The sequence below is a fragment of the Rhinoraja longicauda genome, chromosome 15, assembly GCF_053455715.1.
Source record: "Rhinoraja longicauda isolate Sanriku21f chromosome 15, sRhiLon1.1, whole genome shotgun sequence".
Taxonomy (NCBI): Eukaryota; Metazoa; Chordata; class Chondrichthyes; order Rajiformes; family Arhynchobatidae; genus Rhinoraja; species Rhinoraja longicauda.
Window position 1 is genome coordinate 37850815 of NC_135967.1, and position 24845 is coordinate 37875659.

General features: G+C 40.4%; 1 protein-coding gene across 1 annotated transcript in view; it reads left to right on the forward strand.

Annotated features, from left to right (window-relative positions):
- The first annotated feature begins 2867 nt into the window (after positions 1–2867).
- The window catches only part of LOC144600666 (uncharacterized), a 36996-nt gene continuing 15018 nt past the window's right edge, over positions 2868–24845 (forward strand). Inside the window, exons 1-7 of the mRNA XM_078412521.1 lie at positions 2868–3117; positions 9622–9972; positions 12414–12470; positions 15889–16239; positions 18607–18660; positions 20977–21027; positions 23003–23053. Coding sequence (XP_078268647.1) covers positions 3066–3117; positions 9622–9972; positions 12414–12470; positions 15889–16239; positions 18607–18660; positions 20977–21027; positions 23003–23053 — 967 coding nt within the window. The 5' untranslated portion in view covers positions 2868–3065. The remainder of the gene's footprint in view (positions 3118–9621; positions 9973–12413; positions 12471–15888; positions 16240–18606; positions 18661–20976; positions 21028–23002; positions 23054–24845) is intronic.

Below are 24845 nucleotides of genomic sequence, written 5' to 3' on the forward strand. Positions count from 1 at the left end.
GGAATGAGGGAGAATCCAAGGAGTTATTGGCCTGTGAGCCTTATGTCAGTGGTCGGGAAACTTCGAGAGGGTTCTTCAGGATAGGATTTACTCCCATTTGGAAGAAAATGGGTTAATCGGACAATCAGCATGGCTTGCACATGACAGGTCATGCCTTACGAACTTGATTGACATTTTTGAGGAGGTCATGAAGATTATTGAAGGTAGGGTTGTGTAAATTGTCTAAATGGATTTTAGGTAGGTCATTTGATGGAATCCTCCATGATGGGCTAATCCAGAAGATTAAGATGCATGGGATTAACAGTGACGTGGTTAAATGGATTCAGAATTGACTTACTGATAGACGAAAGGATTGTGATGGAAGGACAATATTCAGGCTAGGGGTTTGTGAACAATGCTGCAGATATGTGTATTTGTGTATACACACACACACATATACATACAAGGAGAAATGACACCTGAATTTAATCTGAGCAACTGTGAGGTGATACGTTTTGGGATATCGAATGCATGGGGAAAATATACAGTTCATGACATGACCCTTAACAGCATTGATGTACAGAGGGATTTCAGGGTCCAAGTCCATACCTCCCTGAAAGTGGCAACCCAATTGAATGGAAGTGGTAAAACAAAGGGCATATGGTATGCTTTCCTTAATTGCTGGTGGGGCATTGAGTATAAGAACCAGGAAGTCATGAGGCAGCTTTACAGGACTTTGGTTAGTCTGCATTTGGAGTGTTGCGTGCAGTTCTGGTCACCTCATTACAAGGAGAAGGTGGAGGTTTTGGAAAGTGTGCAGAGGATGTCTACCAGAAAGGTTGGACAGGCTTGGATTGTTTTCTCTGGAATAACGAAGGTTGCAGGAAGGCCCAGCCCAAAGGGCGGCACAGTGGCACAGTGGTAGGTTGCTGCCTTGTAGCGTCCATCGAACCAGGTTCGATCCCGACTATGGGTGCTGTCTGTACTGAGTTTGTACATTCTCCCTGTGACCGTGTGGGTTTTCTCTGAGATCTTCGATTTCCTCCCACGCTCCAAAGATGTACAGGTTTGTAGGTTAATTGGCTTGGTGTATGTGTAAATTGTCCCTAGTGTGTACGATAGTGTTAATGTGCGGGTATCACTGGTCGGTGCGGACTCGGTGGGCTGAAGGGCCTATTTCTGCGCTGTATCTCTAAACTAAACTATCTTTAAACTAAAACTAAACCTGATAGAAGTATATAAAATTACGAGAAGCATAGATAAGGTAGAAAGCCAGAACCTTTCAACCCAGGATGGAAAAATCAGATACTAGAGGGCATAGCTTTAAAGTAAGAAGGACAAAGTTTAAAGGAGATGTGATGGGCAGTTTTTTACAAGAAGGGTGGCGAGTGCTTGGAACATGGTGCCGGGGTTGGTGGTAGAAGCTGATATGATAATGGCAGTTGAAGATACTTCACGGATGGGCACATGGATGTAGAGGGATATGGATTATATGTAGGCAGATAAGGGTTAGTCTTGGTATTGTGTAGGCCCACACATTGTGGGCCGAAGGGCTTGTTTCCATGCTGTACTATTCTATGTTCTGTAATGCAAAAATCTAAGACTGCTATCAGAATCTTGAAATTAATTTCTATGTTTTATCCCGCTGAAAGGACAACTTTTAGTAAAATTGTGAAATTGGGGAAAATCTAGCAAAGCAAAAATGTTTCAAAAATCCCCAAGGATGATGCAGCTTCAGACATCAGCAAAGCCATTTGAAGGAAATTCCACAACTTTAGGTGTTGAAGGAAACAGTAAAGGGCCTGACCCACTTAGGCGATTTTTTAGGCGACTGCCGGCGACCGTCAAAGTCGTAGCAGATCGCCAAAATTTTCTTTTACCCTAGGACAATGACCACGACAATGCCAAGTCAGGTCGAGATTACACCGTCTTCGGAAACATTGCGAAATTCCCACGTTTATCAATGCTTTTCCGGCGTCCTAATTTTCGCTGAAATCACTGACAAGTCTGTAATTACTTGAGAGTTTTGAAATATAACATCTTGCCCGGGTTACTTGAAAACCAAGCTTCACGGTAACAAGGCATAAACTGGATTGACTTCCAGTTTACTAATAGCACTATTAAGAAATTTAATTTTAAACGTGGTTAAATGGATTTTTGTGCGGAGTGTGGGCATTCTTTGAAAATGTACGGGAGATGCATATCTGGTTTCTGGCTTATATATCTACTTTAAATGTAATCGCTGATGGCCATAAACATCGTGAAAATTCCCACGCTTACCTGACCGTCAAACTGTCGCCTCCAATCTACCTGCCAATGTCCTGACGGTAAATAAATTGGTTAAACACAAGTATCTTATGGTATCTTCAAATGACTTTACTTAATTTAATATTACGTGCTTCTAAATGCATCTAAGACAACCTAGCAAACCTGGGGACAGCAGGCGACAGCGCCTGCAATAAGCAACGATACCTGGCAACAAGCCAGCTGTCACCGAGAAATTTCAATCCAGTTGATATCTCAGCGCCACGCCGAGATCCACTACGATTCTTTGAAGACTCCTCATGATCATGCCTGCGACACCCCGGCGAACTGTCGGCGACAGCCTAGTCGCTGGCAGTCGCCTTAAAATCGCCTAAGTGGGACAGGCCCTTCAGCGACTGAGCAGCAATTCCAAGCATTCCTTCCTTTGGGGAGCAGGAGGAAAAATTAGTGATTTCAATGTGGCAAATTTAATTAAATCAATGTTTATGATTTTGTTGTTAATATTTTTTTTGAAATTATTCATTGCAGTTATTGTGACAATTTTCAGATGCCCCAACCATGCTGGTGTTTGAATTCATGATGGTGTACTGCTTGAAATGTGATTCTATTTTCAATGTTGAACCAATCCTATATTTTCCGCTACTTATTAATTTTTGGTCAAAAAGTAATAGTTCTTCCTTTGTGGATGGTTTATAAATTATGTGCCGAAGATATACCCATACTGTTATGGGAGGGGAAAGTCGTCATGTTGATAAATGATGCAATGAGAGGTATTACTCAACTGCAAGCATTCAAGGCCATTGAACAGAGTTAGTTGCAGCATGGAGAAGAGGATCTGCTCAGTGTTGGCTTTGATTCTGTTCTTGGAATTCAGTAAGTTGTCTTGCTTCTTTTCCAGAAGAAAGTGATATGTATGTTTGATCATGAAATATTTATGCTCACAAATAACATTTCTGTTCCAATATTTTCAACAATGTTATCTGCAATGAACTCTATTATGCACCTGGCGCTGTTATACTTAAATGTCTAGGATAGATGTGGAAATGAAATTAACAGTATGTTAAACTATCACTCCCTTCTCTTGCGAATGTCTCGTCAAGTAAAAGCTCTGTCTGCTGTGGTACTGTGCCACAGAAACTATACATGTTCCGATTTCCGCTGGTTAAAGTGGTTGAGCTAACTATAACTAAATCAGGAATAGCACAGTATATTTCCTGTCGAGTTTCTCCGGCATTTTGTCTATGCTGGTGTAAATCTGCAATTCCTTCCTGCACAAAATTAAACTTCAGTGCTCCTCAGCTAGGGAGGAGAAAATTGATCAAAGTTCTCCTGATTGCTTTCCATTGTCTCATGCTATCAGATTCATTAAGATGCAATCAAAATTTGATCAGGCTGTGATGACTGTAAAGTTAAACAACGTATTGACACCCAATACACGTGAATGACAACTGGAACAATTCCCTAGTAAACAAATAATTGTGATAACATACCACAAAACTTCAGGTTTGTGGATTGTTTATTTCAGCATTATTCAGACACCTCATAGTTTCTGTGAGTTCTTTCATCTCACTTCATTTTCTCACCGGATCTATTTTACTTTCTTTTTAGCTTCACCTTACCTCCCATTCTCACTTTGTCTCATTACATCATGTTAGCTCACATTAATTTTTTTACCTCACCTCACTTTACCTGTATTCACAACTCATTGCTACTTCCCTGCATTTGTTCACAAGATTGGTCATTTGTATTCACAACACTATCGCAGATCTCTTAAGTTCTTTTTAGAAACCCTTTTCTGGGGTGGACAGTTTGCTTTGTTGAACTTGGATTAATACAAACTTAAGAGACTGTAAGTAGTTTATAAGCCTGGAGAAGCCTGGAGATTCTTCCTTGGAACTAAAACAATCTAACAATTTACTTTTTGGCTGTTTTTGTTTGTACAAGAAGGAAAATGGGCTCTGGGATTTGAGCTAACATTCAGGAGAGAACAAAACATAGACAATTTATAAATGGAGAAATAAGTCATCTGTGAAAAAGCAGAATATTGCACTAATGTGGGCTTTCTGCTGTTCTCATGTGAAACCAATGATGTTTGAATGATTTGAATGATTTGAAGGAAATTCCACAACTGATTTGAAGAAATGTAGGAGTTACATGAAATTAGAGAATTCAAATTTCTCCCCAACTGAATCTCCACCACATTGATGACTGCATCCGAGCTATCTTCTGCACCCATGCAGTTCTCATGAACTTTATTAACTTCACCATTAACTTCCACCTTGCCCTCAAATCCACCTGGACTATCTCTTCCACTTCCCTTTCTTGATCTCACTGTCTATCACAGGAGATAGACTTTCGACTGATGTCTGTCCTGGAGTTCCTCTCTTACTCCCCCTCTCCCCAGTCGAGACAGGGACAGAGTCCCCAGTCCTCACCTTTCACTCCATCTGCCGTCGCAAACAACACATCATATCATGCTCTGACATTTTTGTTACCTCCAACAGGATCCCACCATTAATCACACCTTCTCATCTCTACGCCTTTTTGCCTTCCGCAGAGACCATTCCTTCCGCATCTCCCTGGTTCACTCATCCTTTCCGACTCAAACCACTCCCTCCCCAGTGAATTTCCCCATGCAATCACAGGAGGTGCAACACCTGTCCTTATACCTCCTCCCTCGATTTTATCCAGGGACCCCGACAGTCTTTTCAGGTGAGGCAGAGGTTTACTTGCACCTCCTCCAACCTCTACTGTGTCTGGGCTCCTATATATTGGTGAGACAGTGCGTAGACTTGGCTATCATTTTGCTGAACACTTGCGCTCAGACTGCCTTGGCCTACACGATTTAATAGTTGCCAAACATTTCAACTCCCCTTCCCATTCCTACACTGACCTTTCTGAACTAGGCCTCTTTCACTGTCAGACCACATGCAAATTGGAGGAATAGAACCTCCTATATCATTTTGGGCAGCTTACAACCCAGTGGTATGAACATTGATTTATCTAATTTTAAGTAACTCCTGCATTTCTTTCCCCCCCCCTCTACCCGTCACCCCCACCCTAGTCGTCATATTAGTTTCACTGTTCACATCCTTATATCCCTGTCGTAAGCACATCTTCCCCAGCCAACAATGGGCCATTATGGATTCCATCCATCTTGAGGTCATCTGATGCCGATCCTGTTTTGTTCTGGCCTTCTCTTTCTTTCAGTCTGAACGTCATCTGTTCCTTTTCACCAGAGATGATGCCTGACCCACTGAGGTACTCCAACATTTTGTGTCTATCTTCAGTATAAACTAGCATCTGCAGTTGCTTCCTGCATAGTTTTATGTTTTATAATCTATTGCATTTGGGATGCCACATCATTTCCTTTCTCTGTTAGAGATTACATTAATACCTACCTTCCATTGTAAAATAAGTAGATTTTTTGATTTGGAAGTTTCAGAAACGCTCTAGAGTATATGATATTTAGACAAAACAAGATCACAACCTGAAACATTGTCCATTTTCCACCATAGATGCAGCTATCGATTAGTTCCTCCAGCAGTTTTTTCAACACAAAATTCCAGCATCTGTAGTCACTTGTGTCTCCAAGATGTATATTCCAGTGCACTAAAATAGATTAGCCAGCTAATTATGGACTAAAGAGTGATTTAAGAAATGTGGAATCTCATGATGGGGGAAGCAGAGGATAATAGAGATCCTGAAACAATGATTATACATTTATTCTCTTTCAATTTTGTCTTATTTTATTGAGTTAGGTTTAATTCAGGTGACAGTGGATTATAAGTATTTCTATATTCAAAACAAGTCAGTAGGTTAATGAAATCTGTTTGCAGAAATTGTGATGAATCACAGTTTCTGTCAGCTGTCCCAATGCGTCAGTGCATATGAGGTATTCAAAATAAGAGGATTTCGAGTTAATTTGAGGCATGTGTGGTGAACACGGATAATGTGACAACGCATTAATAAAGTTATTAAGAATGAATTCCTGCCTTTGCATTAATTTATGTTTGCTAGACACTTACAAAAATGCAAACAAATAATGGGTGTGGTGTTCAAGAGCCTGATGGTTGTTGGGAAAGAGCTGTTCCTCAATCTGGAAGTTTAGTTTATTGTCACGTGTACCGAGGTACAATGAAAAACTTTTTTGTTGCATGCTATCTTGTCAGCAGAAAGACTATACATGAATACAATCAAGCCATTCACAGGGTACAGATACGGGATTAAGGGAATGACGTTTAGTTGCTAGGTAAAGTCCAATAAAGTCCGATTAAAGTCCAATAAAGTCCATTAAAGTCTGAGTGTCTCCAATGAGGTAGATGGTAGGTCAGGATGTCTCTTTAGTTGGTGATAGGATGGTTCAGTTGCCTGATAACAGCTGGGACGAAACTGTCCCTGAATTTGGAGGTATGTGTTTTCACACCTGTGCCTCTTGCCTGATGGGAGAGGGAAGACGAGGGAGTGTCCGTGGTGAGACTTGTCCTTGATTAAACCGGTGGCCTTGCCAAGGCAGCTTGAAGTGTAGATGGAGTCAATGGAAGGGACTGTTGGTTTGTGTGACAGTCTAGGCTGCGTCTACAATTTTCTGCAATTTTATAGGACAGTGTTTAGTGCAGATATTGTTGAGCATATGCCAGATAGTCATACAGCATGGAAACATGCATTACTGTGAGCAAATTTGGGCCCCATGTCTGAGAAAGGATGTGCTGGTTCTGGAGAAGGTCCAGAGGAGGTTGACAAGAATGATTCCAGGAATATGTGGGTTAGCATATGATGAGCATTTGACAGCATTGGGCCTCTTGCTGGAGTTTAGAAGGTTGAGGGGGCACCTCATTGAAACGTACAGAATAATGAAAGGCATAGATAGAGTGGATGTGGAAAGGATATTTCCACTGGTGGGAGAGTCTAGGATCAAAGGTCATAGCCTCAGAATTAAAGGGCGCTCTTTTAAAAAGGAAGTGAGGAGGAAATTCTTAATCGTAGAACTCATTATTACAGAGGGCTGTGGAGGCCGTCAGTGGATATCTTTAAGGCAGAGATAGACAAGTTCTTGATTGGAACGGGTGTCAAGGGTTATGGGGAGAAGGCAGGAAAATGGGAGTAGGTTGCAATGATCAGCCATGATTGAATGGGAGTAGTAGACTCGATGGGCCGAATGGCCTAATTCTATTCCTATAACTTGTGAACTTGTAAAGGGGCCGTCTGGCCTAACTACATGCCCCATCTACATTAGTCCCACCTGCCTGTGTTTGGCTCATAACCCTCTAAACCTACCCTATCCTTGTACCTGTGTAAATGTTTCTTAAATGTTACAGTACCTGTCTCAATTACCTCCTCTGGCACTTGTACCATATACCTACCACCATTAGTGTAAACAAATCGCTGCCCCCCATGTTCCTATTAAATCTATCCCCCCTCACTTCAAACCTGTCCTCTGGTTCTCGATTCCCCTACTCTGAGTAAAAGTCTGCATTTACCCTATATTCCTGCACATCGGCTTAATTTCCCCATTTTACTTACAAATTCATTTGTTCTAAATACAATTAATAGAGAAAGGCTGGCTTCTCCAAATGAACTGGAGCGGCATGGTGGCGCTGCGGTAGAGTTGCTGCCTTACAGCGCCCGGGTCCCGGGTTCGATCCTGACTATGGGTGCTTGACTGTCCAGAGTTTGTACGTTCTTCCCGTGACCTGCATGGATTTTCTCAGGGATCTTCGGTTTGCGGGGATCGCTGGTTGGTGCGCACTTGTTGGGCTGAAGAGCCTGTTTCTGCGCTGTATCTCTAACCTAAACTAAAGGTAGACACAAAAATGCTGGAGTAACTCAGCGAGACAGGCAGTATCTCTGGAGAGAAGGAACGGGTGACATTTCGGGTCGAGACCCTTCTTCAGACTGAAGGTCTTCAGAAGGGTCTCGACCCGAAACATCACCCATTCCTTCTCTCCAGAGATGCTGCCTGTCCAGCTGAGTTACTCCAGCATTTTGTGTCTACCTTCGATTTAAACCAGTATCTGCAGTTCTTTCTTACACATTCCAACCTAAACTAAACTGCCTTTGCAAAGTTTAATTTTATTCAAAACTCCCCAGATAATAAAACCTGCACAGTGTAAGATCCAAGCACAGGGAAAGTAACATTTATGTCAAACACGTGACAATGTCCATGTCCAATAAGAAGGTCTAACTATAACAATTCAATTACACCAGCATCATTAAATCTCCTACTGACAGCACATTGGCGGAATCACCTTTGTTCAGAATTTTAAGTGGGCCAGCTGCATAAATATTGCAACGACATAACATGTGACCAGAATTGCTCTACTGATTTGCCCAAATCTATTTCAATTCTGCAAGGTACAAGTCAACAATATCATTGAATACTCTGCACTTGCCAGAATAAATAGAGCCTCAATCACTACTCTGAATGCAGATCCCCTCCAACACCTGATACTCTTCAATGACTCTTCAAATCTTCTTAAACAACTCCTCCCCAATCCAGGCTGTTGACCACCTAGAAGGACAAAGGTGTGGGTGCATCAGATCACCCGTTCCAAATGGCATGCTCTCCTGATTGTGAAATCTCTCACTGCTCCTTCATTGCTGATGGGTCTAGGTCCTGAAACTCCACCACTGTTCAGTGGGAGATTCTTTTCCAAATGGATCTGTGCAGTTAGAAAATGTAGCTCACCCCAGTATTTTTTAGGGCAATTTGAGATATTAATAAATGCTGCCCTGTCCCCAAAGTACCTACGAATAAATGGAATTCCGATAATTGTGGATGATGAAATGTGAGAAAACCGAAATGGTAATTTATCACTGTCGCAACAGGAGAGACTAGAAAGACGCGTGGAACACAAATTACAATGAAGGAACTCCCAATACCAGTAATAGCACTTGCAATTTTTTTTGAAGTTATGACTATTACATTATAGGGAATGTCTGATATTTGAATCACCGATGAGAAGCAAGGCAAAATCATTGATAAAATTTTCAATTTCAAACTACCTACTTTATCAAACCTAAGCCTAGTAAAAACTGTATAAGAAATCCAGTCCTATTGCCTTCCAATATGGAGGATGATATACTAGACTCCTTTATGTTGTGATGTTAGTCTAAATGATATTTAAAGAGGATAGAAAATTGCTCTAACTTCTCCATCACATTATTAAAAAAACGCATGCCAAAATTTATTGTTTTTGAATGTATTCCTTAAAATGGCCTGTCTAGTTATCTCCATTCTAGGTGGCTGTGATGTTGTATTAGCAGGGCACTTAATTTGGACCAAATGATGCAGTTCAGATATGCGACTGACTTATTATTCATTCCTTTTTAAGTGAAACACAAATTATCATTTACTATTCTCCCTTTATTTTACAGCTGATTCAATTAAACTAATAGTTCCCGATGAGGTGAGAGGGCTGCTGAGAAAATCAGCCACCATTCCTTGTACCTACATGCCATCTGCTCAATACACTGTTATAGAAGTCACTTGGTACTTTAATACACACGAAGTTCTTATACAGAGTGACAAAAGATCTGATTATATTCCAAGTTCCTTCAATCGTGGCAGAATCAATATTAATAACAGTTCTGGAGATGTTTCACTTGTCCTGAAAAACCTGGCCTACAGCGATCGAGGAACTTACACTTGTAAAGTAAAGTGGCTGTCCAGTGATGGAATAAGTGGAAAAAAATCAAGTTCGGGTGTCAATTTAATAGTTGTAAGACGTAAGTGATTTTTTTGATTGTTGATTATTTTACTTTCCATCAATTATCCATCAACTATGTTATTTAAACTAATAATTAAATACATTGACAAAAAGAATTGCTGAAAATTGTAATTTTTTAAATGATTGATTCACAGTGGTTGCCAAAAAAATTACTGATCTGACCTACATCAACTGAATTCTATGTGGATTATTACTTACTGAGTATGAATTAGTCATTATTTATGTTTACAGTTCATATTGAGTTCAATCTGTTTTGATACCAGCAAGCCTCTGGAAGATGGATGCAGAAGTCTTCCACCCAGAGAACAGTCTGTACCCTTCAAGTTTTGTTCATTATGGCAAACTAATTCTTCATCTGAGGGAGGATAGTAGGTATTAGGTAATAGGAGGTGGATTCCTTGGCCAGGTTTGACCTGATATCATGGGGTTTTGTGGAGTCAAAGGGACTCCGGGAGCTATTCCATGTCACCTACCTTTCACAGTGCTGCATTTTGTGGTTAATCTTTCCTGCCATTGGGAGATGCAGCCAAAGGTTATATCTGAAAATATATCGTTTGTCCTCCTTCATTGCTGTGTCTAAACCCAAAAACCCTTTACCCAACAGTGTGTGAAACTTTACTAGATGGACTGCAGGCCACAAATGTAAAATTCACTGGAATTGTTGCGCAGATGGAACTCTACTTGGAAATACACCACTGGTTCTTTATCATCACTGGTTCAAAATCCTGGAACATTATTCAATAGGATTATAGAAGAAACTTCACCAGAAGGACTGCTGCAAATTCAACAAAATGTCTCACCATTATCTTCTCAAGACCAATAAAGGATAGATGTCAATTGACATCCAAATCAGCCAAAATTGAGATGCTTTTAGAAAGTGCTTATTAAAATTAAAAATATACTCAGTAAATATTTGGGAAACATAGAAAATAGGTGCAGGAGGAGGCCATTTGGCCCTTCGAGCCAGCACCGCCATTCATTGTGATCATTGCTATCATCCACAATCAGTAACCTGTGCCTGCGTTCTCCCCATATCCCTTGATTCCACTAGCCCCTAGAGCTCTATCTAGAACTGTCAATTGGCCAGAAAGCACCTGTTAAGGAAGAAAAACGTAATATTTAGGTTATATTCCTTTCATCAAAACTGGAAGGTGGACAGATTAGTAGAGATGCATGTAGAAGTGAAGTTGTGCTGGGGGTGGGTGAGAGGGAGCAGGTTGTTTTTTTCAAGCTTGAGGGATGAGTGATTTTGGAGACATGACAGGAATAAACAAAAAAGATCTGATGGAACAGGAGCAACGAATGGAAAAAATGCTAAAGTTGCAAGATTAATTAAAATTGAATCCAGTTTTTTTTCTATCACATGCAGTTATGCCTATTCCCATTGAAAATGCATAAACTACCCAAAGGCCCAGATCACTCCTTGATCAGACAATACTGCATTAACGATGCTTGTTATATCTTGGGTTGCGCAAGGCCCTGGTGAGACTGCATTTGGAGTATTGTGTGCAATTTTCATCTCCTAATTTGAGGAAGAACATTATTGCTATTGAGGGAGTGTAGCGTAGGTTCACGAGGTTAATTCCGGGATGGCGGGACTGACATATGATGAAAGAATGGGTCAACCGGGCTTGTATTTAGAAGGATGAGAGGGGATCTTATAGAAACATATAAAATTCTTAAAGGATTGGACAAGCTTGATGCAGGATAAATGGTCCCGATGTTGGGGGAGTCCAGAACCAGGGATCACAGTTTAAGAATAAGGGGTAGGCCATTTAGGACTGAGATGAGGAAAAACTTTCACCCAGAGTTGTGAATCTGGAATTCTCTGCCACAGAAGGCAGTGGAGGCTAATTCACTGGATGCTTTCAAGAGAGAGTTGGATTTAGCTCTTAGGGCTAAAGGAATCAAAGGGATATGGGGAAAAGCTTGAACGCGTTACTGATTTTAGATGATCAGCCATGATCATATTGAATGGGGGTACTGACTCGAAGGGCCGAATGGCTTACTCCTGCGCCTATTTTTCTATGTTTGAGTTGTGATCTAAAATTATCAGCTGGTTATGCTGCAAAGTGACTTGGATTTTCTTGCAGCACGTCAGTACTGACTACAGTTGTAATACTGAAAGCAGAAATTACTGTTGTGGATTTCAGAGGATGAAAACTGAATGTTTACATCTGGCACTTCTCACTTCATTCAGGGAGGAAAGATCTCTCTGCGTGTTGCTGCCAAAGCTGTGGGCACTCGTACATGCTGATTCAGTAATGTCACTAACTGTGAGCCCCACACTTAAAGTGTAAATTATTCTGATAAAAGCTTGTTGAGCAGAAGTGCTATTACACTTATGTCCTGCTAAACCAATTGGTACATTAAGTCATTGGTTACTTGTATTTTCACTTGGTAAGATAACATTTTAAAATTTTACCTATATCTTTCCAGGTTTTCCTACCACCATATCTCCAGTTGTGCCGTTCCCTAAGGTCCCCCCTTCCAGGGGTAAGATGGTTTTAGTTTTCTATAGATGCACTTTGCATGTTTATTATTCTCTGTAATGGCAGATGAGAAGGTTGAGGTAAATGCACAGTTTAGTTTAGAGATACAGCACGGAAACAGGCCCTTCGGCCCACTGTCCGCACCAACCGGCGATCCCCGCACATTAACACTATTCTACACTATCTTACACACACTAGGGACAATTTACACATACACCAAGCCAATTAACCTAAAAACCTGTATGTCTTTGGAGTGTGGGAGGAAACCGAAGATCTCGGAGAAAACCCACGCAGTCACGGGGAGAACGTACAAACTCCATACAGACAGCACCGGTAGTCAGGATCGAACCTGGATCTCAGGCGCTGCAAGCGATATAAGGCAGCAACTCTACTGCTGTGCCACCGTGGCCGCCCTAATTAAATTAAGGAGAGCAAGTTCAATAGACAAGGCAGGCAACAGCAGGGACCAAGGGAAGACTGATGGATTAACGTAATTATTTCAATGATTTTGTAGTAAAATACAGATTGCTGTAGGTAGAGAGTTCTGTGCCATTGAACCCGACCCAACTGCTCATTAGGAGATCCTTTCACAAATGGACATGGAATAAGAAAATATAGCTAACCCCAATATCTCCAAGAATAATTAGAGATAGTAATAAATGCTGCCCTTTCCCAAATAACCAAGAATAAAAGTAGTTCCGAAAATGGTGGGTGATGGTGAGAAAACTAAAATGGACGTTCAGCATTTTTAACAACAAGAGAGGCAAGAAAGATGCATGGAACATAAATTGCAATGAAGCAATTCCCAATACTTGTAATAACTCTTGCAAAACAATTTTGAAGTTATGAATGGCAAATGATAGTGAATGTCTGATATTTGAAACATCAAAGAGAAGCAAGAGAAAATCATTGTGAATATTAAATGAATTTCAAACTAAACCCAATGAAAAATGAATGAAAATTCCATGCCTATTACCTTCTATGTATGTACGAGGTATGTAGAAAAAGGATATAAAAGATATAATAAATGTTGTGGTTTGCGTAAATTATGTTTAAAGGATAAATCCCCTGGGCCTGATGGATTACATCCTAGGGTGTTGAGAGAAATAGCGGTGGGGATCGTGGATGCATTGGTGATAATTTTCCAAAGCTCCCTGGAGTCAGGAAGGGTCCCGGTGGATTGGAAAATGGCCAATGTAACACCTATATTTAAAAAGGGAAGTAGACAGAAGGCTGGTAATTATAGGCCAGTTAGTCTAACATCTGTGGTGGGTAAAATGGTGGAGACCATTATTAAAGAAATACTGACGGGGTATTTGGATAAACATAACTTAATTGGACAGAGTCAGCATGGTTTTACGAAGGGGAAGTCATGTTTGACTAATTTACTTGAATTCTTTGAGGAAGTAACGTCTCGGATGGATAAAGGGGAACCGGTGGATGTGGTATACTTGGACTTCCAAAAGGCTTTTGATAAGGTGCCACATAAAGACTATTACTTAAGATAAAAAATCATGGGATTAGGGGTATTATATTAGCATGGGTAGAAGACTGGCTTTCAAACTGGAAGCAGAGAGTTGGGATAAATGGATCATACTCGGGATGGCAATCGGTGACTAGTGGGGTTCCGCAGGGGTCGGTCATGGGACCCCAGCTGTTTACAATTTATATAAATGACTTAGAGGAGGGGACCAAGTATAATATATCCAAGTTCGCAGATGACACAAAAATGGGAGGAAAAGCAAGGAGTGAGGAGGATAGAAAAAGCCTGCAAAAGGATATAGATAAGCTAGGAGAGTGGGCAGCGACTTGGCAGATGAAATTTAATACTGATAAATATGAAGTTATGCTTTTTGGAAAAAAAAATCATAAAGCAAGTTATTTTCTAAATGGGGAGGAGCTGCGTGGTAATACAACGCAAAGGGACCTGGGGGTACTAGTACAGGAATCACAAAAAGTTAGTATGCAGGTGCAGCAAGTGATTAGGAAGGCCAATGGAGTCTTACTTAGCCTTTATTGCCAGGGGGATAGAGTATAAAAGTAGGGAGGTTTTGCTGCAGCTGTATACAGTATTGGTAAGACCGCATTTGGAATACTGTGTGCAGTTTTGGTGTCCATATTTAAGAAAGGATGTACTTGCTCTGGAGGCAGTGCAGAGAAGGTTTACACGGTTAATTCCAGGGATGAGGGGGTTGACATATGAGGAAAGGTTAAGTAGGTTGGGACTTTTCTCATTGGAGTTCTGAAGAATGAGAGGCGATCTTATTGAAACGTATAAGATCTTGAGGGGCCTTGATCGGGTGGATGCGCTAAAGATGTTTCCGATAATTGGGGAGACCAGAACTAGGGGGCATAGTCTTAGAATAAGAGGGGGCTCTTTTAAAACTGAGATGAGGAGAAACTTCTTCATTCAGAGGGTGGTTAGTCTGTGGAATTCGCTGCCTCAGGGAGCTGTGGAAGCAGGAACGTTAAATAAATTTTAAACGGAAATAGATTGTTTTAATAGACAAGGGAATTAGGGGTTACGGGAAGCGGGCAGGGAAGTGGACATGAGCTATTGTTAGTATAGTAAGACCTGAGTAATCTCCTGGACAAGTTTCGATCGCCTAGCTTGGGGTCGGAGAGGAATTTCCCGGATTTTTTCCCCAAATTGGCCTGGGTTTTTATCCGGTTTTTCGCCTCTCCCAGGAGATCACACAGTTCTTTTGGGTGGGAAGAAGGGCGATAGTGGGAAGGGGGTTGGGGTAGGATCAGCCATGATCGTATTGAATGGCGGGGCGGGCTCGAGGGGCCTACTCCTGCTCCTATTTTCTTGTGTTCTTGGGACCAAATATTATCCTCAAAGTTCTCACATGAAACAGAAATACAAGCTTGTCAAAATTTAGTTCATTAATTTTTGTACGTATTTTGCGTTATTGTGTTAAAGTGGTTTAATTGATTGCTACATGGGTGATTTTGTATCAGCAGGGCATTTAATTTGAACCAAAAGATACAGTACAATTACGCAGCTAACGAATTATTCCCCAAGATACTCAGAGTCATAGTCAAACAGTGTTTGACTAAGTGCCCCTTGCCCACGCCTAGCACATGGCCCATCGACACTAGTCCCACCTGCCTGCGTTTGGTCTATATCTTTCTAAACGTATCCTATCCTTGGACTTGTCCAAATGTTTTTACAACATTGTGATAGTACCTCCCTCAACTACTTCCTCTGGCAGCTCATTCCATATACCTACGATCCTTTATGTAAAAAAAGAAGTTGCCCCTCGGATCCTTATTAAATCTTTCCTCCCTCACTTTAAACCTATGTCCTCTGGTTCTTGATTTCCCTATGGGTAAAAGACTGTGCATTTACCTTATCTATTCCTTCCCTTTTAAGTGAACCGCAAACTACAATTTACTATTCTCCATTTATTTTACAGGTGATTCCATTAAACTAATAGTTCCCGAGGAGGTGACCGGGCTGCTGAGAAAATCAGTCACCGTTCCTTGTATCTACACGCCATCTGCTCAGTACACTGTTATGGAAGTCACTTGGTACTTTAATACACACAAAGTTCTTATACATAGAGTTCAAAGATCTGATTATATTCCACTTTTCAACAATCGGGGCAGAATCAATATTAATAACAGTCCTGGAGATGTTTCACTTGTCCTGAAAAACCTGGCCTACAGCGATCGAGGAACTTACACTTGTAAAGTGAAGTGGCTGTCCATTGATGGATTAAATGGAACAAAATCAAGTTTGGGTGTCAATTTAAAAGTTGTAAGATGTAAGTGATCTTTTTGACCATTACATTCAAAAACCAATAATTAAACATATTGACAAGGCTTGCTTAAAAATATTATAACCTTTTAAATTATTGATTCACAGCGGTTGCCAATAGATTTAAAAATTGATCTGACCTACATAAACTGAATTATATATGAATTATTACTTACCCAAGTATGAATTAGCATTTATTTATTTTTACAGTTAATATTGCAATTAAATACGCATTCATCAAAACAGCAATCAGTATAACGTGAAACAATATTACATTGAGTGAATTCCCTTGCATATGAACTCCTGAAATGTCATCAAGAATGCCTGCCCGACCCTTTCCCTTTTTCTAGCATTTGGGAGAAGGCACAAAAGCTTAAAAGCTTGGACATCCAGACTTAAGAACAGCTTTTTCTCCACTGCTATGATGCTCCTGAAACAATCACCTCTTTCACGCCCTCTTACCGTTACCGCATACTCTCACTCTTAACTCTATCTTATTTGGTTATTCCATTGTTGCAAATCAGTATTTTTTTTCCACTACTTCAGATTGTTCAACAATCTTTTGCACCATTTTACTCTTTTATATTTGTCTGGATGGACAAGTTCCCTGTAAGTGGCGTCACAGATAGACAGGATGGTAAAGGACGTCAAGTTACAGTTGTTTAAGATGTTGATGAGGCCACATTTGGGGTATTGTGTTCCGTTTTGGTCAATCTGCCATAGGAAGAATGTCATTATTGTGGTAAGAGTGCCGAGAAGAGGTACGAAGTTGTTGCCAGGACTTGAGGGCCTGAGCTATAGGGAGAGGTTGGGAAGACTAGAACTTGATTCATTAGTGCACAGTAGGCTGAGGGGTGGTCTTGTAGATGTATAATATCATGAGGGGAATGGATAAAGTGAATACACAGAATCTTTTAGCCAAGTAAGGGAATCGAGAACTAGAGGGGCAACAATTTTATCAAAGGGTGGTGGGTAAAAAGATCGAGCTGCTAGAAGAAGTAGCATGTAAAATATACTTGGACGGGCACATAGATAGGAAAATTTTCAAGGGATACAGGCTAACACAGGCAAATGGGATTAGCTTAGACGGGGCATCTTGATCAGCATGGACAAGTTGGGCCAAAGGGCCTTTTTTGTGTGCTGTATGACTAGTGGAGAGGATTAAATAATGCTCTTGTCATTATTCTTGAAATAAATGACAAAGGCGACAGATGGGATCACCAACAGCAACAGCTTCCCTTCACTAGACAGACTGCAGGTCACAAGTATAAAATGCAGCAGAGGACTATAGATGGAACATCAGTGACGATGCAACTTGGACTACACCACTGGTCCTTTATCTTCAAAATCCTGGAACACTCATTCAACAGGATTATAAAAGTAATTTCACCAGATGGACTGCAGCAATTCAAGAAAGTAGATCACCATTATCCTCTCAACAACAATTAAGGATTCATGTCCTGTGACATTCATATCATCCAAATGAAATTTGAAATCTACCCAGCAAATTCTTGGAAACAGGCAACTTCTGTTGAGGCAGGAAAACTTAATATTTCAGGTCATTGTCCTTTTATCAAAACTGAAATGTGGACATTTTAAAGCTCGTACAGAGCTTTGTAAAAATGAAGTTGTGCTGTGGAGAGAGCAGATTGGTTTGCAGGCTGGAGGGCTGAGATGTTTTGGGGGCATGAAAGGAATAAACAAAATAGATCTGATCGAAAAGGAGCGACTAATGGAAAATGCAAAAACTGCAAGGTGAAATTAAAATTTAAATATAGGTTTGTTTAATATAATTTTGTTATCTAACACATCCAACTGTATAAACTTGATAAAGTACCCAAAGGCCCAGATCACCCCTGTAATTAGTATTAGCCTGCTCGTCCAATAGCATTCAAAATCCTGTATCGATTTTATATACTATTCAGAGCTCTATCAGGCAATCACTATTGTTAATGATGCTAGTTGCATCGTGAGTGGTGAATTAAAATTGTCGGTTATGCTGCAAAGCGACTTGGATTTTCTTGCATCGTGTTAGTACGGACTTCAGTTGTAATAGTGAAATCAGAAATTACTGCTGTGGATTTCAGAGGATTAAAACTGAATGCCTACATCTGGCATTTTTCTCTTCATTCAGGAAATAAATACCACACTATGAGTTTCTTACAATGCAGAACAGAATGCCCCGGGACCTCGTACATCCCAATTCACTAACGTATGAGCTCCACACTTAAGTGTCCATAATTGCAATAAAAGCATGTTAATTAAGCAGACTGTTGTTATACGTGTGTCCTGCTGAATCAATTGGTACTTGTCATTGTTTACTTGTATTTTGACACTAAAATAAATCTTTAAAGTTTACCCATCATCTTTCCAGATACTCCTCCCACCACATTTCCAGTTGACCAGTTTGCCGACATCTCTACCAGTGGTAAAATGATTTTTATATTTCTATAGATGCGCATGACATTATTATTCTTCTCTTTAAAGGCAAAGGAGAAGGTTGAAGCAAATACAGAAACTAAAGGGAGCATGTTCAATAGACAGCGCAGGCAGGAACACGTCACGGACCAAGGAAAGACTTGGGTTAAATTGCATGTTAAGGCAGGTGAACTCAGGTCATGGGACTGGGGTATTATAGCTATTACAGAAACATGGCTGAGGAAGGGACAAGACTTGCAACTCAATGTTCCCTGGTACAAATGCCACAGAAGGGATAGAGATGGAGGTAAGTGTGGTGGTAGATTCCTTGGGGATTGTTCAGTGAGGCTATTTGGGTAGAATTGAGAAATACTAGAAATAAGAAGAGAGTGGTAATTTTAATGGGATTGTTCTACAGGCCTCCCCAATAGTTTGTGGGTATTAGATGAGGAAATATGGAGAAAGATCACAGATCAAGAATAATTGGGCTGTAACAGTGGCACAGATTAGAATGCGAACAAAAGTGTTTAAGTAAATAAGAAATTGTTCATTTTGTTGGATGGATCTGGGAATTCGTGGCAATACAGAAGTCAAAGAAATATGTGCATTTACCCAGAAAATTGCCCAATGCTTCTTAAGTTCTAGTTACACTGCCATTTTCTGCCATTTACACTGCCACACTCACCACATTCAAAACATCGCTGAAGTCTCACCTGTTCAGTACTGCCTTCAACCACTGAAGGTCACCTCACCTTCTGTCTCCTTTCTCTGTTCGTTTACTTATTTATTTATTTACTTATTTATCTATTTATTCATTTCCCTATGTTCTCTAAATCTCTGTAAAGCGTCTTTGAGTATATGAAAAGCACTATATAAATAAAATACATTATTATTATTATTATTATTTTCCAGGAAAACAATGATACAAATAGGACATGACCAACTATCTGCCAGTCTGCCTACTCTGAATCATCAGCAAAGCTCTGAGGGTGTAATCGAGAGTTCTTTCAAGTGACACCATTATCTTGTTCTCTGATGTCTGCTATGATCTTTGCTCAGCTCCAGACTTCATCACAACCTATGATGAACCACAGTGCTGAATTCCAGACAAATTCTGCCCTTGACATTAAGAATTCATTGACTGACTGTAGCATCAATGAGCCCTTGTGAGACTGAAGTCAGTGTATGTCAAAGGACAAATCCTCCAATGGTTGCAATTATACCTTACAAACAGGAAGAGTGTTAGAGTTGCTGGTAGTCAATCAGTCCAGTGTCAGGTTTACTGCAGGGATTCCCAGGCCTAACAGTCCTCAGCTGTTTTATCTATGAAATTCCTTCCAGATGTGGGGATGTCATAAGGCCCATCAAATCTACTCTGCCATCCAATCATGGCTGATCTATCTCTCCTTCCTAACCCCATTCTCCTACCTTCTCCCCATAACCTCTGACACCCATACTAATCAAGAATCTATCTCTGCCTTAAATACTGTATATCCACTGATTTTGCCTCCACAGTCTTCTGTGGTAAAGAGTTCCACTGATTCACCACCTTCTGACTAAAGAAATTTCTCCTCATCTCATTCCTAAAAGAATGTCCTGTAATTCTAAGGCAATGACCTCTAGTATTAGACTCTCCCACTAGTGGAAACATCCTCTCCACATCCACTCTATCTAAGGCTTTCACTTTTCTGTAGCCTGATGTGCACTGGTTGTACAATTGCTCAGAATATGATGCAGTTCACACTTGCATAACATTCAGATATGGGTTGAGAAGAGTCAGGGAAAGTGTGATGCTGGTTGGGGAAAGGTTTGTGTGGAGATAGGTGAGGGAAAGGAGAAACTGGAAATCTGACAGACATGTAGAATAGTGTAGGAAGGAACTGCAGATGCTGGGTTAAACCGAAGATAGGCACAAAAAGCTGGAGTAATTCAGCGGGTCAAACAGCATCTCTGGAGAAAAGGAATAGGTGACATTTTGGGTAGAGACTAATATCACAAACCCTTGTTTCTAATCATGCACTAATAGAATATAAAACAGTGCATCACAGGAATAGGCCCTTCATCCCCCAGTGTCTGTGCTGAACATGATGTCAAGACCAACTCTTATCTGCCTGCAAGATCCTTCCATTCCCATGTCCTATTCAAAGTCTCTTGAACGCCAAAATTAAAATTGCATGTTAAATGCAGGTTAAACAGATTTTTGTTACAATGCTTGCCTTATTGCTGCTGATCATGGTTACATATATGCACTGCAAGGTTGTATTTTTACATACAAGGATACAAGGATAAATCACCGTTTCTAACATTTTGCTGATTATTTTCCCAGCAATACTTTCCACTGAACCTCCAGCTAGTCTGAATACCCATCCAATAAGTGGTAAGTTTATAATTTTATTTATTTTATTTCTAGTGTTCCTAAGCTCTCCCAATAGCTCTGAAGAAGTCTCAGTCACCCCCTCTCCCCTCGCCCCTTCTCCTCCTGTCCACTCCATCCCCCTCAACCCCCCCTTATCCTCCCTCCACCCCCTCCCTTCCTAGGAGATAAATTTAAACTTTAAAATGTGAATAACAAAAATATAACACCGATTTCAATGAAACTTCTTCCATTCGCACCAAAGGACAATGGCGAGTAAGGTGGCCCTAAATTTGTCGCGCTATCGTGTACCGTTTTGGCTGTAGTTGAGGAACAAACAAACAAACAAACGAGAGTTTTAGTATATAGATATAGATAGATGATGACGGTTTTGCTTAAGTACACAATAGCCCTTGATCATTTAGAAAGTAGCATCATTGAGCACTGTATTTTCTACTCGGAACCATCTTTGTAGATCTCTACAGTGGTGGTGCTGGTTTCAAATTGATGCGGAAATGAAGATCCTTACTCATTAATATTGCAGGGTGACTTGCATTATTTTAAAGTTTATAATTTTATTTATTTTATTACTAGACTGCCCAACCTCTCCCTATGGCTCAGGTCCTCGAGTCCTGGCAAGATCCTCACGAATCTTCTCTGCCCTCTTTCCAGTTTAATGGCATCTTTCCCAAAGCAAGATGACTAAAACTGAACACAATATTCCAAGTCACTAAATGTTAAGCAACGTTTGTTTTTTTCACTCAGATTGGGGTGATATGCCTGCATTTGCAAAGAAAACTAGCATTGTTTAAAGCTTAACATGCATTAAATCTGTGATGTTCAAGAATAAAATTAGTCCTAAAAGAGAAATGAATGGCCATTTCCATGACAGTTTATTGTTGCTCTTTAACATGAATGTCAGTGGTTCACGTAATTATAATCAATAAGTAACTTAATGAAAGATTTTAATGAAAGAAAAAAATAACGGCTATCTAACAGGTAGTCTGTACAATGTGCAAAGATTAGTACAGCAATGCAATATCAGCAAAAAAGAGTTGCACTTGAGTCTGTGATGGGTTTGAAGAGGTTTGATAATATTAAAGGATTAAATAGTTGTCACTTCAGGTTTTAAGATATCAGAGAAGGCTGGAGTAACTCAGCGAGTCAAGCAGCATCTAGGAGAGAGGGAATGGGTGACGTTTTGGGTCGAGACCTTTCTTTAGACTTTAAAACTCAGGTTTTAAGATACTTCCACCTCCCCAACACCAGCAAATTACAGCAATGCATGTACTAAGTATAATTATTCTGTACTTTCTCTGTTTTGTCTGCAACTTAGCTGCAATTTAGGTAAGTCTGTGAAAGTATTTATCATTGTTAAATAATGATGAACAGCAGAGGGCAGTAATAATTCACCAATCGAGTTATTCCATTTTCCTTGTCACCTGGTTACACTTCTTTGTGATATGATTTGTTGGCAGCCTATTGGTATCACTGGTAGTTTTGTTAGTGGTCAAAGTGACTGCAGGTAACATGAGAGACTGAAAACTGAATGATTCGAGTTATCTGTTGTTCTCCTCTCTCACGATCATTCTATTGGCCTCTGCAATATCTGAAACAGAATGTAGTGGGAGCTCTCAGATGCTCATCCACGGATATCACCATCCTTATTACTCACCTTAAGTGCTAATAATTATAGTGATGTGCTAAATGCATATTAAACAAACTTTTGCTATAATGCTTGACTTACTGCAGCTGATCAATAGAAGTATATATAATTATTGATAGGCATAGACAGTCAGAACCTTTCTCCCAGGTTGGAAATGTCAAAGACTGGAGGGCATGGCTCTCGGGTGAGAATGGCAAATTTTAAGAGAGATATGTGGGACAAGTTGGTTTTTTTTAAACACAAAGTCTATATTCACTATTAAGTTGCATTTTCATACACAAAGATAAATCTCTGGCTCAGAAATAATCAACATTTTGCTGGTTATTTCCCCAGCATTACTTTCCAGTGGACCTCCAGCTGATCTGAACCCCGGTTCTGTCATTGGTAAGTTTAGAATTTTCTATCTGTAGTTTCAAACAGTATTTGTTTTTTCAATTTTTATTTTGGAAAAACGCTATAATTTGTGTTAAGATTAATGCAGCAATGCAATAACAGCAAATATGAATTGAAGTTTGAGTCTACAATGGCTTTTAAAACATTTTGATAATTTTCAAAGAGTTGATAGTTTGATGATTCAGGTTTAATTATTTGTAGATTCACCCAGCTGTATTAGAACATAGAACAGTACTGGCCTAGGCATAGGTTTTTCGGACCACAATGTCTGTGTTGAACATGATGCCAAGTTAAAATAATGTCTTCTGCCTGCACATGATCCATATCCCTCCCTTCCCTGCATATTCACGTGCTTATGTGAAAACCGATTAAATGCCACCATCACCATCCCTGACAGCATGTTCCAAGCACCCACCATTCAGGCCAATTCTCTGAATGCATTCAAGAGAGAGCTAGATAGAGCTCTTAAGGATAGCGGAGTCAGGTGGTATGGGGAGAAGGCAGGAACGGGGTACTGATTGAGAATGATCAGCCATGATCACATTGAATGGTGGTGCTGGCTCGAAGGGCCGAATGGCCTACTCCTGCACCTATTGTCTATTGTCTATTGTCTATTCTCTGTGATTAAAAAAAACTTGTCCCACATATCTCTCTTAAAACTTGCCATTCTCACCCTAGAGCCACGCCCTCTAGTCTTTGACATCTCCACCCTGGCAGAAAGGTTCTGACTATCATAATTATATATACTATTAGGTCTCTTCTCCTTTGGCGCTCCTATTTATATGTCATTTATATGACATTTACACTGATTATCCCAAGCCTCTTGCTTTAAAATTGAAGATGCTGATATTGTGACCAAAGGAAAGGGGAGCACCGGAGGAACTCAGTTGGTCCACAAAGGTTGCTTGATTTACAGAGTATTTCCAGCAATTTCTGCTTTTATCTCAGATCTCCAATACCCATAATATTTTTCTTTAGAGGCACTAATGACTGCAGAAGGATCTGTAAAGCTGCAGCAAAGAAGAATTTCACTGTTCTGTTGCTGGTACACATGACAATTTAAACGCACTTGACTTGACTCTTGAGATGGTGGAATCTATAGCAAAAAAAGGGGAGCTGCTGGAGGAACACAGCAGGTCAGGCAGCATCCGTGGGGGGAAAGTTCAGGCAGCGTATCGGGTCAAATCCTCTATCTAGATTGAAAGAATAAAGGAGAAGTAGTCAGTATAATGAGGTGTGTGTGTGGGGTGGGGGACTGAGGTGATAAATACTAAAGACTGCAAATTCTGGAATCTGATAGGAAAGAAGGTGAAGAGTGGAACTGAATAAGGATGGGTGGTCGCGGATGGAAACAACAGACAACAGAGAGAGGTGGGGTGAGCAGTAGGCGGGAGAAGTAGGAATAGGAAGAGGGGCTCGGATACTAACGAGGTGTGGGTGAGGGTTTGGTCAACCACAGTCAGGAGGGAGGCCCCATTTCCTGAATAAGGAAAACGTTTCAAATGTCCTGGAGTGGAAATCCTTATCTTAAGAACAGATGTCATGGAGACAGAAAAACTGAGAAAAATGGATGGCATCCTTACAAAAGACAGCTTATGAGGAGGTGTAGTCTAGATAGCTATGGGAGTTACAGGGTTTGTGATAGACTTCCTTTTCTCTCCACAGATGTTTCTTTAGGGTTCTCCCAGCTGCTCTCCTTTTTTTCCTATAATTTCCAACATATAACAGGGTGGAAAGGGACCCTTTGCCCTTCTGAGTCAGCACTGCCCATAAAACAAGAGAA